Raw genomic sequence first — 12940 nt, 5'->3', positions numbered from 1 at the left:
TTGCCTGCTCCTTGAACAGCGCCCTCTACACTCATGGTATCCAGTGTCCCCCAGATGGATTAAGAGAAGCAGATTTAACTGTGAGTACCAAAATATATTTTTTTTTTATGCCATAGTACAGTAGGTCTAATTTACAAAAGCACGCTGAATATTCAACCCAAATCACTTTTGGCCAGCACACTTTAAGGTAAATGAAAGAACAAAGAAATTCAGGCGCATGAAATGAAAAAGAATAAATCTAAATATAGTGTCTATACATAAGTTGCTCCTAAAAGGTAGTACCTGTAAACACACCTATAACCAGCCAGAAAATGTAAATCTGGATAACGTCACTAGATGAATGTTGGATAATAAACCTAATGGTGTAGTATAACTGTGACTGAATCCAGACAAAGAGAGCTAAATATACAATTTATTACATAATGCATAAAAGACAAAAATATAAAATATCTAAAAATCACACACAATACAAAACAATAACATACAGACTGGTTCAATGTAATTATAAAAAGGCACAACAGATAACCCCTGCAGAAGGTATCTCTGGTGTCTTATATTGAATGTAGCACTGTTCCAATGTAATTATCGGCCTCCAAACAAATAGTTAATACAAATCGCCCATTGTTTCAAGACTCCTTAACACATATATATGCAGGTTTATATCAATCCCCGCTCCAATTGACTAGAGATGGTCTCCACTTTTATTTTAACTCAGAGTCACACACTGACGTAATCTCACCAAAATGAGTATTTTGTGCTGATATGCTCAATTAGCACCGGATGGAGACTGGTATGTTGAATACATTTAAAAGTCTTTTGAACACTGGTTCATCAATAAGGACTCACAGTCCTAATAATAGCAACAGCACTGTCAATGTACACAAAGGTGGGAGAATGATAGAGACTACTTGACATAAGTCGATCTCAATAATGACACATTACCGCCGGCCGGCTTATGATGGTAAATATACTGATCTGTCAGGTATAGAGAAATGTCCCGGACCTTACTCCCACAGGTGTCTTGGCTCTGCTGGCTGATATTGATCTCATGCATGCACTCCCGATGCTGTAGCTGAACCGCTCATCAGTCTTAAGGCCGTCCGTTCTTTCAGTTTTTTAAGAACCAGCTGATGGTGAATATGGAATCCCTTACGTGTTTCTCCACTGTAAGTCCTTGCGGTTTCGTCTGACGAACCTGCATATATATGTGTTAAGGAGTCTTGAAACAACAGGCGATTTGTATTAACTATTTGTTTGGAGGCCGATAATTACATTGGAACAGTGCTACATTCAATATAAGACACCAGAGATACCTTCTGCAGGGGTTATCTGTTGTGCCTTTTTATAATTACATTGAACCAGTCTGTATGTTATTGTTTTGTATTGTGTGTGATTTTTAGATATTTTATATTTTTGTCTTTTATGCATTATGTAATAAATTGTATATTTGGCGCTCTTTGTCTGGATTCAGTCACAGTTATACTACACCATTAGGTTTATTATCCAACATTCATCTAGTGACGTTATCCAGATTTACATCTTTAAGGTAAATGCCTTCTTTCTGGTCTCAGGAGTCATCATCTCAAATGAGAAGCGCACACAGGTTCTATGAGAAGTATGTCTAGGTTCTATGAGAAGCGCGCCCAGGTTCCATGAGCCCAGGATGTATGAGGAGTGTGCCCAGATTCTATGAGAAGCGCTCCCAGGTTCTATGTATGTATGTCTAGGATTTTATGAGAAGCGCACACAGGTTCTATAAGAAGTATGTCTAGGTTCTATGAGAAGCATGCCCAGGTTCTATGAGAAGTATGTCTAGGATTTTATGAGAAGCGCACACAGGTTCTATAAGAAGTATGTCTAGGTTCTATGAGAAGCGAGCCCAGGTTCCATGAGCCCAGGATGTATGAGGAGTGTGCCCAGATTCTATGAGAAGCGCTCCCAGGTTCTATGAGAAGTATGTCTAGGATTTTATGAAAAGCGCTTCCAGGTTCTATGAGAAGTATGTCTAGGTTCTATGAAAAACGCTCCCAGGTTCTATGAGAAGTATGTCTAGGATTTTATGAGAAGCGCACACAGGTTCTATGAGAAGTATGTCTAGGTTCTATGAGGAGCACGCCCAGGTTCCATGAGCCCAGGATTCTATGAGAAGCGCTCCCAGGTTCTATGAGAAGTATGTCTAGGATTTTATGAGAAGCGCACACAGGTTCTATGAGTAGTATGTCTAGGTTCTGTGAGAAGTACACCCAGGTTCAATGAGCCCAGGATGTATGAGAAGTTTGCCCAGATTCTATGAAAAGTATGTCTAGGTTCTGTGAGAAGCGCTCCCATGGTCTGTGAGCAGTATGTCTAGATTTTGTGAGAAACGCTCCAGGTTCTATGAGAAGTATGTCTAGGTTCTATGATAAGAGCGCCCAGGTTCTATGAGAAGTATAGTATGTCTAGGTTCTGTTAGAAGCGCGCCCAGGTTCCATGGGAAGTGCACCAAGGTTATTCTAGCTGACAACCTAAGGCTAATGAAAGCAATTTTTAGGAGAAAAACAACCTTATTGCCACCTTATTACAAGTGGCTGTATTCTGTGTTTGAAGTTTTGTTTTTACATTGAGCAAAGTGCTCTTAGAAATACAGATATGTCCTTCCTCGTCCATCCTCTCTGCATTATGAGTCGCGTTACACAAGACGCGTGAGAGCCGCCGGTTCCCATGCAACTCGGCCGAGCTGTGTGTCTCTTTCACAGCATATATGTCTTATTCGCAATGTGTATGTTATTTGTGCGGTCGAGTCTATAAAATCATCACAACGAAACGTGGTGTGGAAAAATAGGATTTTGGTACTTACCGATAAAACCCTTTCACCGATTCCATAGGGGACACTGGGGTATAGACGGTGAGAGAGTGGAGCCTGGCACTTTAATTTTTTTTTTTTTAGAAGTGTAGCTGTTTGTAAAATCATCACAACGGAATGTGTTGTGGAAAACAGCCACTGACTCTGTAACGTAGCATTTTGTATGCAGATACAGCTACAGTCACACACAGGACATACACATGCCTCATATCATTTTAATCAAAGTCCACTTGTGCGTCTTACTCGTTTCACATTGCGAAAAATGTGGCGTTATAACATGCCCATGTGACACCGATCTGATCTGTTTCTGTTTTAATTCAATAAGTTCTTAGTAGGAATAATGTGATTTTTTTTTTTTATAATTTAGTGGCTATGATTTCTAATGTTGCCTTAGCAACCAATCAAATTCTAGCTATTATCTTCTAGGTGATAGCAACCAATCAGATTCTACTTAGAATGTAACTATGTGCAACATCTCCACTTCTAAAAAACTTCACTTTAGTAAATATACCCCATTAAGACATAATTGGCACAGTGAGCATCCTTTGTAGAGACTCACACCTGGAAAATAATGATAAAAATTATACACATAATGTACATATATGTACGAACAGCAACCTTTGTTTATAAATACTGGTTGATGTTTCAAAATAAGGAAAACAAAACCACGTAAACAAAATTATTGGTGTTGTTTCAGGCTTATTGGAACACGGCTCCATCGTGCGCATGCGCGAGACCCGGATAGCGACGGGCAAGCCGTCGCTCCGGGTCTCGTACCAAAGAAGGCGTGCTGTCGATGGTGAGTGACAGCACGCCCCCTTTGGTGGGCGTGCCGGGGGCGTGGCTGCCCAGACGGAGGCGTTCCCATGGGAATGCCTACCGTCTGGGGCCGGCCCCACTGACATCACAAGTGATGTCAGTGGGAGTGCTTTTGGCTCTGATAGAGCCAAAAGCACTCCAGGGCTTGCGGCAACGAAACCCTACCACAAGGGTCTCGTTGCAAGCCCTATGGTCGTGATAGTCTTGACCATCGCGACCATCTTCTTGGCCGCTCGCTATAGCTGTGGGTGGTCACCTACAGCTATACGAGCGGCCAGGAGGCCGCTCTAAAAATTAAGAAGGACGGCCCTGATTCAGAGCGAGCGCTCTGTCAGAGCATCCGGCTCTGAATCAGGGCCAGTGTTTCATAGATGATAGCTACAAACGTTTTACAAATAGACAGAGGGCCTGATTCAGAGCCGCTCGTAAGCGGCCGCTCGTTCGCTCCGAGCAATGTTCGCACATCTGCGCATGCGTATGGGTCGTAATGCGCATGCGCCAACCAGTCAGTGCGATCGGAAATCGTGTGCTCGCAAAATAGCGAGTGCCTGCTAATTTGAGTGACAGGATGAGGCGTTTGTGGGTGGTAACAGGGGAAGGTGCTTGAAAACGGTGAGTGGAGATCCGAACGCAGGCGTGCCAAACGGTCAAAACAGGCGTTTTAAGGGTGTGCATAATTAACAAAGCAGCGTCATCGACCACATCACTTGGTTGTCTTTTAGCCAGAACTGCTCGCATAATTGCGGTAGGAAAATGCTACCACAAGAATAGCGAGCAGTTCATACTCCTTTCGATGTACTCGATTAATCTAATAAATAGTGGAGATGACGTATGATGCGAGCGGCCAAGGGGCGTCTTTACAAAATAGCGAGCGCATGTTTCGTTCGCTCGCTCAGACATAGAGGCGTCAACAGACCGCAAAGAGCGAGCGCTCAATTTAAATATCCGGCCCCTTTTTCTGAACGAGCGAGCGCAAATGGCGTCCGGCTCTGAATCAGGCCCAGAGTGTATTGGTGCATACACACGGTCAGATTTAGCAGGACGATATTAACGATAACGATATCGTTATATTGTTTATATCGTCCATTTTTTGGCCCCTTCCAAACCCCTAAACGACAGACGATGCACGGGCACGCATGGACGATAACAACCATACCCGTGCTTGCAGTCCAACCTGGTCGATATCGACCAGGTTACTGTAGGGACCCACTATCGTTGAACGCGGGTCGTTATAGTAGTTTGGAGGTTGGTGCTATGCTGGATGATCGATATCGTTGTCTGATCTGACCATGTGTATGCACCATTACACTCTGTGGTGCTACCTCATTCTAATAAGATGAGATAGTGTGATATAATCATTACACACATCGTGTTGCATGGAATATTGTAGTAATGTATATTAGTAAGAGATTATCACTCTTAATTGCATAATTAAAAATGCACAGAGATTTAAGTAAAAGAGTAGATAAATCCTAACCTCAGTTGTTATGCGAGATATCTATATTAGACAAGACAGCAAGGTGTGTTGCTGTGGTATAAATATCCCTCTTGAAGACTCAAAAATCAATAAGACATAATTGTAAAACCATGAGGTACAGACGTCTCTGCATCGCTCAGAAAGAATAATAATATAATGTCTAAACGTGGTCTGGATAGAAAAAAGAAAAGAGGATTGTATAGCCGGAGTCAGGGTCCCCAATACTGGATGTTTGCCTGAAGCAGTGAACCTGCAGTTTTAAGGGGTCGAACATCCGGCAATATACATGATAGAAGAAAGAATAGGTCACCTCTGCTGTCTGGATAGCAGTTAACCGGTGAGGTCCCTGATATTAAATATTGCAGGGTACCTCCACCGGAAGAGATGAGAGGATGACTAGTTAAAAGAAGGGAAATACCTATATGGTGCTGGATTCGCGGTATCCGTGTAGTTTCTCCGAAATGCCAAACAGAGTGAAGCTGTACACGCGTTTTAACCTTGGTCAGCAGGGCTCGTTCACCAGATATTAGCTTAACTTGCTGGTGTCTCAGTCCTGGCTGAAATAGCTATACTCAGCCAATTTGATTACAAGTTTCAGTGAGTGGCAGGCCGATTTAGCCAATAGCGTCGTAGGCTGAAAAAGCACAAGTGAGCCTATCCTGTTATAGACTTATAAATGACTGACATCATAGTTATCAAATAGCAGTGTCCTAATTAAGTTTCTTTTAAAAGAGCACAACAGAAATTTTTTTTTAAAAATTGCAAAATAGAAAATGTAAATAGATCACATATTGAATGGTATCATAAGATATAAAAATTATATATATCAGATATATATATATATATATATATATATATAAAAAGAGGGAAATAAGATATATAGTATCGACAGGAGTAATTGAATCCTGGAACAACAAATTGTGCCACTGAAATAGGAATAACAAAGAGGACAATGATACCTTTACACATCTAAAGTCACCCAATATGTTCTCAAGTGTGAATAATAATAATCAGAGGGAAAAATATATTTGTAAACATATTTAAGGTGTTAGTAAAGGTGTGCAAGAATAAAATGATGTGTAAACATACCTTATAATATAAATTCTCATATATACCTGCATCATACATACATACATACATACATACATACATACATGTTTACGCCTGTATACGCATATTCATGTATGCCAATGTTTCTTGTATGCAGCTATGGCTGGCATGATATTGATGATGATAATTATAACACATGGGTCTGTAACATGTTTTCTACCTTGTTAATGAATCCAGCCCTGCTTATTGTGTCTCTAACTATGATATGTTTTATATTTACTGCCCAAGAAAATAACATTAACAATTGGCTCCTGACCCGTCGAATATTCTTGGTTGACACACTAAGCGGGCGAGAAAATACTTTAAACAGCTTACCTCGTGTAATCCGAGTCGCCAGTGAAATGGCAATAAGGTAACGTAAATGAATATTCTCTCAGAAGATTAAAGTTAAGGTGTAGCTGTCACCTACACATTGTGAGGGAGGACATTTTGTGGTCTGAACTTTATATTTCTAAGAATGCTACCTATCACTTCCCTAGCAACTAGTGACATGACTGAGGCATAAAATGGCTGCCTGCATTTAGCTCCACAAAATGGCTGCCTTCACTGTCTGTAGTCAACAAGTGCACTTTCATATCAAGCTTGTTAGTAATAACAACATTAGAATTAATTGAAGAAATCTGCACACTTCACAGTATCAGCCTTGTACCCGGCACACACAGAGGAACAATCTACCCTCCTTTGATGACTGTCAGATACACAGATATACAAGTGCAAAATCCAGAAAGCCAGACTATAAAGGTACAGCATTATTTACAATAATCTTGATCATTAGGCTTAATAACTGGGTTCCCTTTGCTTCACTCCTTCAAGAGGTAAGGTAAAGCTAGGTCCTCATATGCTTCCAGGTGGAGAATGTTTCAAAGTATTACAGAACAGATTGCATTCATGAAATCGCATAAGGACGTATCTACACTATGTGGACAAAAGTGATTGGACACCTCAGCGCAAGCGAAATGCATACTATTACACACGAGCTCAAAATGACCACTAATGTGGCGGTTTCGACAAGAACACCTCACAGGGAGGCCCATGTATTTGCAGTTCTGTGGAAACAACGAATGTTTTTATCAGGACGACAATGCAACCTGTCATGTTTCCAGCCTGACACTGGATGGGTATACAGAAAATTCGGTAACCCAGATGGACTGGCCAGTTCAGTGTTCAGATCTTAACCCCATTGAGAACCTCTGGGACGAATTGGAGTGACGGGTGCGTTCTAGGCTGACTTTACCACCTTCTGTGTCACAGTTGGTAACTGTACATAAGGTGGAATGGCAAAACACACCGCCTGCTGTTGTCCAGGAACTTGTGGACAGTTTGCCAAGAAGTAATCGCTGCAAGACGTGGGGGACCTACAAGTACTGACGTCAATAAAATCTTGTTGATCTATTTGCTGTCAGTGTCCAATCACTTTGGTCTACATAGTGTATTTAGCTATAATTGCTGTAGATAATTATCGTTCTCGGTTTTAATATTTACATTTTTGGTGGCCTTTAAGAAAACTGCTATCTGTGCAAACATACGTGCTGATACCCATAACCACCAATAGATATTTGCTTTCATTTTCTAAACCACACTGTAAAAATTACAACTAGTATCTGATTGGTGTATATCGGTTTAATTGCCGTACTTGTACCAGTTTTAGAACTATCCCCAGCTGCAAATATGGGATTGAAAATATAAATCCACAAAAAATGTAATCTAAAACCTGTAAAGTGACAAGTACAATGTGTAGTATTACTGTGCTAGTTACATAAGGATGATATTTTTGGCATTGTGAATTGTATGGCACAGTGTTGTATGTATATAATAATTTACACACTGCTTTTCCATTCCAGGTTTCCTTTTCAGTTCAGTATGAAATGAATCAGTCAGACTCGCTCATCCAGACAGATGTAGGTGACCATTGATTAGCTTCCCAGTATCTTTAATGTTGTATCTATTTCATACATATCCTCCTTCTCCTTGATATGTCAGGTGGCATTAGGTGTGCTTGGCGGGCTGGCCATGCTGTGGTCACTTCTCAAAACTGCAGCCTGGAAAAGAAGGATCGGTAGCCAAGTCATTGACTTGCAGGTGAGACACACATGTTGCACAGATTAGTTTATTGGCTTTCATCATATGTGTATGTGGCCACACAAAACTATCTCTAAGTAAGTGCATTTTAACACTTGTTTGCTTTAAATATACTACTTTTATTTTATAATTGTGTTACGGCTCAGAGCAAACAGTGGGGAAAAAAGTCTTGCACAGCCTTGAGGGCCGGAGTATCTTGGCTAGATGCGGCTGTATAGTGGTGGTGCGGCCTTTGGGCCGGTAGCAGCCACTGGGCTGGTTGAGGCCTGTGGGCCAATGAGTGGTGATGCGGCCTTTGGGCCGGTCGCAGCCACTGGGCTGGTTGAGGTCTGATGGCCAATAAGTTGTGGTGCGGCCTTTGGGCCAGTAGCAGCCCCAGGACTGTTGAAGCCTGTAGGCAAACGAGTTGAGGTGCGGCCTTTGGGCTGGTTGAGGCCTGAGGGCCAATAAGCTGTTGTGCGCCCTTTGGGCCGGTAGCAGCCTCTGGGCTGGTTGCTGCCTTGAGGGCAGAATGACTTGGCAAGAGGACGCTGAGGTGCGCACAGTGTCGCCGGGATGACACCAGCAGAAGGATGCAGAGTTGCGTACAGAGGACGCTAAAGTGCGCTTAGTGCCGCTGCGATGACACCAGCGGTTGTACACAGGGTGCGTACACAGGATGCTGAGGTGCGCTTAATGCCGCCCAGAAGACACCAGCGGTATACACAAGGTTGCGTACTCTGATGTGCAGCCTGTGTCGCCGGATTGACACAAGACGCTGGGTTGTGCACTCGGAACGCTGAGTGCGGGTTGTGCCACCTGGATGACACAAACGACAGCTGAAGCAAATGCAGACCGTGCCACCTGTATGACACAAACGACAGCTAGAGCAAATGCAGATCATGCTGCCTGGATGACACAAACGACAGCTGGAGCAAATGCAGAGTGTGCCGCCTGGATGACACAAACGGCAGGAACAGGGAAGCAGGCTAGGTTCTGGGAACTCGACTGTGATATAGGAGACCAAAACGACAACCGGAAACACGTGAACGCTATCACCGGCAAGGAGTTGAAGGGCTGGCTGGAATATAACAGGAGCAGGGCCCAACCAGAGCAAGTTTCACTAATGACAAATTATTGAGCACCTGGGCTGTATTCAGACAGGAGAATCAATCAGTGTACACCTGATAGTGCACACAGACAGGCAGTAATTAGTGCAGAGGCTCAGCGGCAACCAAGAGTGGAACTGCAACAATATGCTGCTAACCACTGATCCAAACAGGAGGAAGGAGGAGACTTCAGCGAACGCTTGTCCGGCGTTCACCCTGCACAGCATTGGCAGTGTGGCGGCTTGTGACAAATTGTTAGGGAAGCAGTTCCCAGATGAGTCCCAAAAATACTCGGGATTATAATCATTAAATCCCATGTATTGTGGTATTCAAAACACACTGTGGATTGGGCCGGGAGCAGTGCTATGGTACTTACTTTCCTATCGCATTATCTGGCCCTCTCAGGCTCCCCAAGCTGCCCGTAGAATAGATGGAGTCCTATGATGCAGTTGCTCTCAGTCACTGATAGGCTGCGATAGGCTTTTAAACTCTTTTCAAACTCTCTGGAAAAAGCCCTCATCATTGGTGCGAAACGCGTCAGTGGATATCTGTGGACCATAAGATCTAGTCTGTGACACCTGTATGTGTGCTGCTGCTGGGAGCTCCGGAGATATGAACGCTTATTTGCATTTGCCAGACGTGATCCGCACAAGGAGGGTTTGAGGCAGAGATTACATTGCTGTCCCCTAAGGATACTCTCACTGGACAAGTACAAGCTTGGAAGGTCCCCTGTTTAGAGTTAAGACATTTTCCTTCCCCGGATATATCCCTCCGTCAACTGTGTTAGAGGGAACGGGCGGATCACGCAAAGAAGAGACCTACTAATTACATCAATACGGGTCCCCTGATACGGATTATTCGGAGATACGTCGGACATTTGTCCTTAATCAATCGCAACCAGCATCCACGTAAAGTCTAAAAACTCTTTCTACTATCCAAAGGAAAAGACATTTTTCAATGTTACTAGGAGTTTTTGATTGTGGGCACAGTGATCATTTGCCAATATATGTTTTTTTAATAAAAAAAAATGGTATGCATATCCACAATATATTGGTTAAGAATACTTGGATCCTGAGGTTATATTGTTTTTTAAACATACTAATTGTTATCCATATTATTGGGAGATTAATATATATGTTATTTTAAATTATTGACCGGTCAATGAAAATTATTTGAATGTATTTGTGATAATAATTGTGTTTATTTATTTTGAGATTTTTGATAATTTCTGTACTAGTTTATTTATCAATTAGTGCAAGGGTTTTTTTTTCTGTTGGTATTGTGGCACTCCTGGTTTACAGGAGTTTGTTTGTGTGCACACTGATTCTTTGCTGCTGAAGTGTTAGAACTTCATATTTAATAATTTGTAACTTTTTATCATTCAATTAGTGCCAGGTTCTTTTTCTTCTATGTTAATGCAGCAATGTGTATAAGCCATGTCCTTGTCCTGCACTGTATTGTGCTCTGCGGAACACTTGTGGTGCCATATAAATAAAGGATGGGAGGTTGTTGCTGTTGGGGTGTTTGCAAAGGTTGCACAGTGGGGACACCCGCTCCAATCACTATTCCCCACCACACACCGCACCCTCTCTGTCTTTCATCGCAGTCCCTCCTTTCCCCCCTCTCTCTTGCTGCCTCTCTTTCATCTCTATTATTTTTTTATCTCTGCCATCCTCTTCCCCCCCCATCTCTCTCACCCCTGTTTCTCTCCTCAGTGTTCTCCCCAGGCTGTTTCTGCGGGCACATCACTCGGCAGAAACAGCCTGCCGCCCGGCACTTTACCCCGCCGAACCCCGCTGTGGAACGCTGGCCTCTGAAGTGACCGGAGGCTGAAGAAGCCTCCGATCGCTTCAGAGGCCAGCGATCCCAGTGATGCTCTGCGCGGGTGACGTCATGACGTCACCCGCGACGTGAGGAGCCTGCCCCGCGCGTCTGCTGAATCTAGTTAGATCCAGTCAGTGCGAGGCAGCGGGAGTGGCCAGCAAGTAAAGGTAAGTGCTGGGCTGGTGCTGGGGCCAGGACCAGTCTGCGGGCACTATTTAAGTCTGGGGGCACTGCATAAGGGACACTATTAAACCTGGGGGCACTGCATAAGGAACACTATTAAATCTGGGGGCACTGCATAAGGGACACTATTAAATCTGGGGGCACTGCATAAGGGACACTATTAAATCTGGGGGCACTGCATAAGGGACACTATTAAATCTGGGGGCACTGCATAAGGGACACTATTAAATCTGGGGGCACTGCATAAGGGACACTATTAAATCTGGGGGCACTGCATAAGGGACACTATTAAACCTAGGGGCACTGCATAAGGGGCCGGCCTGGGGGCACTGCGTAAGGGGCCAGTCTGGGGGCACTATTTAAGCCTGGGGGCACTACATAAGGGACCAGTCTGGGAGCACTACATAGGGGAACTACTTCAGCCAGGGGGCAATGCATAAGGGCAAAGTTAAACTACAGGGGGCAATGCATAAAGGGGAAACTACAGGGGGCACTGTATAATGGGAACTTTTGACAGAGAGCCAGTGGGGGGAGCAGCCTGAAACCTGTCGGGCTGGATTGGTAAGGGAGATAACCCTTTTCCCGGCGCACGCATTACTGCGAAGGCCCCCACCCGGCTACTTTTTGGATGCCACCCGCCTGGAAAAAAATTCTAGGGAGAACACTGCTCCTCCTCCCAATCTCTCTAATTTCCACCCCATTGCCCTCGGGTAGGAGGGAGCGCTAGCTCCACGTGCTGACAGGACACATGGAATAGTTCTGTGCATCCTGTAACACTAGATGGGGGGAGAAGTGACGCTGTGGCTGTGCAGCTGCCAGGGAGAGCTGTTAGGGGGCGGAGCAGTTAGACACCTGCCGTGCAGCTTTATACAATAAATGTAATCCTACAAGAGTAAAAGGGGGAGATTAGGTTTTCGACCAAAATTTTGCTGCACACCATTTTGCTTTGGTGTGCAGTTGAAAATTAACAGTCGTGATGTGACTTCACCCATGATTCTGCCCCCAAAGATTTGGTTTTATTCATAAATATGTATTATACACAATTATCATCATAGCAACCCTCTATAAATTTGTAAATGTTCCTTTGCAGACAGTGATTCAGTTCTTGATCTTATTGGCTGGAGTCTTGGCCAATGTGTTTGTGGCGGTGACGGTTGGCACTGGGCTCTACTGGCTCCTCTTGTTCAAAGTAAGCGTTTTATTTCCACATCTTTTCTCTTACTCCTTGTAGCACTCTAATGGTCTCTACCTTTGCTGAGTTTCATTTGTCCCCTTATACCTACTATATATACCTACCTTGAGTACCGTTGGTAGTAGTAACTGTTGTCTTGCTGAACATGGCTTCCCTGCCCAACACACAAGCCAGCTTGGGTCTTTTACTAAATCCAAGTTTAGTGGGAGGTAGATTCTCTTTACACAATGTATATAGAGATAGAGCATAGCCAAGCATTGGACTTTGTGTCAAGTTAGAAATGAACCAGCAACTTAAATGACTTTTAAACCTAAACCATTTCATAG

The 12940-nt window shown here is 43.5% G+C and overlaps 1 protein-coding gene across 1 annotated transcript in view; it reads left to right on the top strand.

The window, feature by feature from the left end:
• Nucleotides 1–12940, top strand: part of TMEM67 (transmembrane protein 67) — a 67206-nt gene that overhangs the window by 36418 nt on the left and 17848 nt on the right. Inside the window, exons 13-17 of the mRNA XM_088471503.1 lie at nt 6477–6600; nt 6884–6989; nt 8090–8146; nt 8229–8327; nt 12513–12611. Coding sequence (XP_088327629.1) covers nt 6477–6600; nt 6884–6989; nt 8090–8146; nt 8229–8327; nt 12513–12611 — 485 coding nt within the window. The remainder of the gene's footprint in view (nt 1–6476; nt 6601–6883; nt 6990–8089; nt 8147–8228; nt 8328–12512; nt 12612–12940) is intronic.

This window comes from Taudactylus pleione, unplaced genomic scaffold (genome assembly GCF_031769625.1).
Source record: "Taudactylus pleione unplaced genomic scaffold, aTauple2 ptg000114l, whole genome shotgun sequence".
Lineage (NCBI taxonomy): Eukaryota > Metazoa > Chordata > Amphibia > Anura > Myobatrachidae > Taudactylus > Taudactylus pleione.
Note: the sequence above shows the minus strand (reverse complement) of the source record. Positions and strands in the feature narration are given on the sequence as shown.